We start from the raw sequence: 2,257 nt of genomic DNA, 5'->3' as shown, positions 1-2,257 counted from the left end.
TTACAACATCCGTCAAATTACAAAAACTTTATATCAACGTGTAGCCTATACTTCGTAGACTCCGAATACATAATCAGAATTAATAACAACTGACAAACAACTCTACAATCTCAACCCAACGATTAAAAATCCCTAATTAAAACAAATTAGGAATAATTCAAAATAACACCACTATAATCTTCTCTACTTCGTTAAAATCATACACTACTCAACAATCTTCAATTTCAGTATGATTTCACAATTTATCGGATTTATTCTAGAAATCGACGATAAATCGATTGCTTCAATGTCACAAAATATCATGTCATTAAATCATTTTATGATTAATCATTTGTCATTATATCGAATCATTATTAGCCACAAAAATCATACACTACTCAACAATCTTCAATTTCAGTATTCACGAGTATAGGAGTAAGACTTCTTATTATAACGTTAACAATAGAAATAGGTCCCGTCTTTATCCTACAGTACTATTCATCTATACTATATATGGGATGACTCCTGTTTTCTCGAACATATCAGGATCACTAGAATATCACACCGATCCACTGATTTAACCCATTTGAACACATAGGAAAGGAAAAAAATGAAAGGGGATTCTTGAGAAAAATTTCAATTGTGGCCTTTTCATCATTTGCTGTCAAAAGAGAGAGCTGAATACATTTAAATATCAATGGATTTTCTGAGTCTTTTTCCTGCATTTTGATGTTACGGTACCACGCCTTTCGTGGGAAAAGCTCCAAAAATATCTTCCGAAATTCTTCATCTGTAAATACTCTTTGTTTTGTTACTTCTGCGTGAAATTTTTTATTATTTCTAACAACCATGTGAATCGTATGCTAGCATATATATCAGTAATATTGTAGTAAGATTGTAATGTAATGTAACATTTAGCGAACTTTACAGAAACCGAAATGGTGAAGGATCGAGCAAATCCTCAACATGCCAACCAGGTAAACCCTCCATGAAATACTCTGATATGCTGCTGGTTGAAGCTGAACCCTGCTGGCCAACGAGCTGGCTCGATTCGTTATCATACCCGTAAAAATTTGACATTTGTTCTGAATTATTTGAAACCGAATTCGATTGGAAACTTGTTTCCATGGTTACTGAATTCTTGGTATTTGTTTCTGATCTAAGTTTGATGGGGGACGTGGTAGCTTGATGTTCGGAATCGGCGGCAGGTGAAATCTTGACTCCGGTGAGAAGAAACCTGTTGTGCTTCCTGGTGTGTTCATTGGCTCTGTGTACTGGAACATCACACTTTTTACAAAGTAAAGCCCTGTGTTCTTGGCAAAACAGTAACGCCTTCCTTTCCTGTGTTATTATAAATGAAGCATATAACATATGATTATTTCGAAAATTCGTCGAATAAATTTAAAATATCTCGTTTTTTTGGTAAGACGATGGTATGTTTTGTCACCTGGCAAACGTCACAGCTCGGGGATTCTTTGCATAGAGGGTGTTCAAGGGAGAAACGGGGATGTTTGAGGGCGATTTTGTTGGCGTTATGGATTCGATCATCGCAGTTTTGGCAAAGGGCTGCCTCATCCGCAGTGCAGAAAACGTATGCTTCCTTCCCACATTCATCGCATCGAATCTTCATTTCTTTATTGTCTCTTTTTCTCTTGATATTGGAGATATTAGGAAAATGGTTGGTAGAATGGAATAGAAAGTGACACGACACAGCTAAGCTATTTGATATAGAGAGAGAGTTCTGGAAGAAGAATTCGTGCAATTTGGTCATTTATTGTTATAGGAGTGGGGTCTCGATGGACCAAGATCCATTGCAATTGGTAGCAATATATATATATATATATATATATATATATTATCTCAGCCGATAAAACGTATTGAACAAATTTTATGTGACAATTACGAAATATAAATTTTCAAATAATTATATAGTTTTTAAATTATATCTATTCAGACGATAATTTGGGGGGATTTAGCAGAGGTGGCGTACTTTTGTTGTGTTTGGTGATGAATGGGGAGTGCAAGCATTCTCGTTTTGCACATAATAATTTCATTTTTTCAAACAAAAATTTCTTTGATACGGTCCCACGTATCAATTTTGTGAGATAAATATTTTATTTGGATCACCTATGAAAAAATATTATTTTTTATATCAAAAATATTATTTTATGTTGTAAATATGAACATGGTTGTCTTGTCTCACGAATAAAAATCCGCGAAATCGTCTCACAAGAGACTTACTTTTTTTTTATATCTAACTTCGATATAGAGGTTGGGA

At 34.3% G+C, this 2,257-nt stretch overlaps 1 protein-coding gene across 1 annotated transcript; it reads right to left on the bottom strand.

The window, feature by feature from the left end:
• Positions 1–442: 442 nt before the first annotated feature.
• LOC142505638 (B-box zinc finger protein 20-like) lies at positions 443–1,750 on the bottom strand. The gene is made up of 2 exons (XM_075618709.1): positions 1,427–1,750; positions 443–1,320 (listed from the first exon to the last, which is right to left on the bottom strand). The coding sequence occupies exons 1-2, from the start codon at positions 1,748–1,750 to the stop codon at positions 904–906; spliced, it is 741 nt and encodes a 246-aa protein (XP_075474824.1). The 3' UTR covers positions 443–903.
• Between the last annotated feature and the right edge of the window lie 507 nt (positions 1,751–2,257).

Source organism: Primulina tabacum, chromosome 10, assembly GCF_025594145.1.
Source record: "Primulina tabacum isolate GXHZ01 chromosome 10, ASM2559414v2, whole genome shotgun sequence".
NCBI lineage: Eukaryota > Viridiplantae > Streptophyta > Magnoliopsida > Lamiales > Gesneriaceae > Primulina > Primulina tabacum.
Note: the sequence above shows the minus strand (reverse complement) of the source record. Positions and strands in the feature narration are given on the sequence as shown.

Coding starts and splice junctions, on each gene's coding strand:
- LOC142505638 (XM_075618709.1), bottom strand. CDS start 1,750: ATGACCAAATTGCACGAATTCTTCTTCCAGAACTCTCTCTCTATATCA. Junction 1,321..1,426: donor CGAGCTGTGACGTTTGCCAG/GTGACAAAACAT, acceptor ATAATAACACAG/GAAAGGAAGGCGTTACTGTT.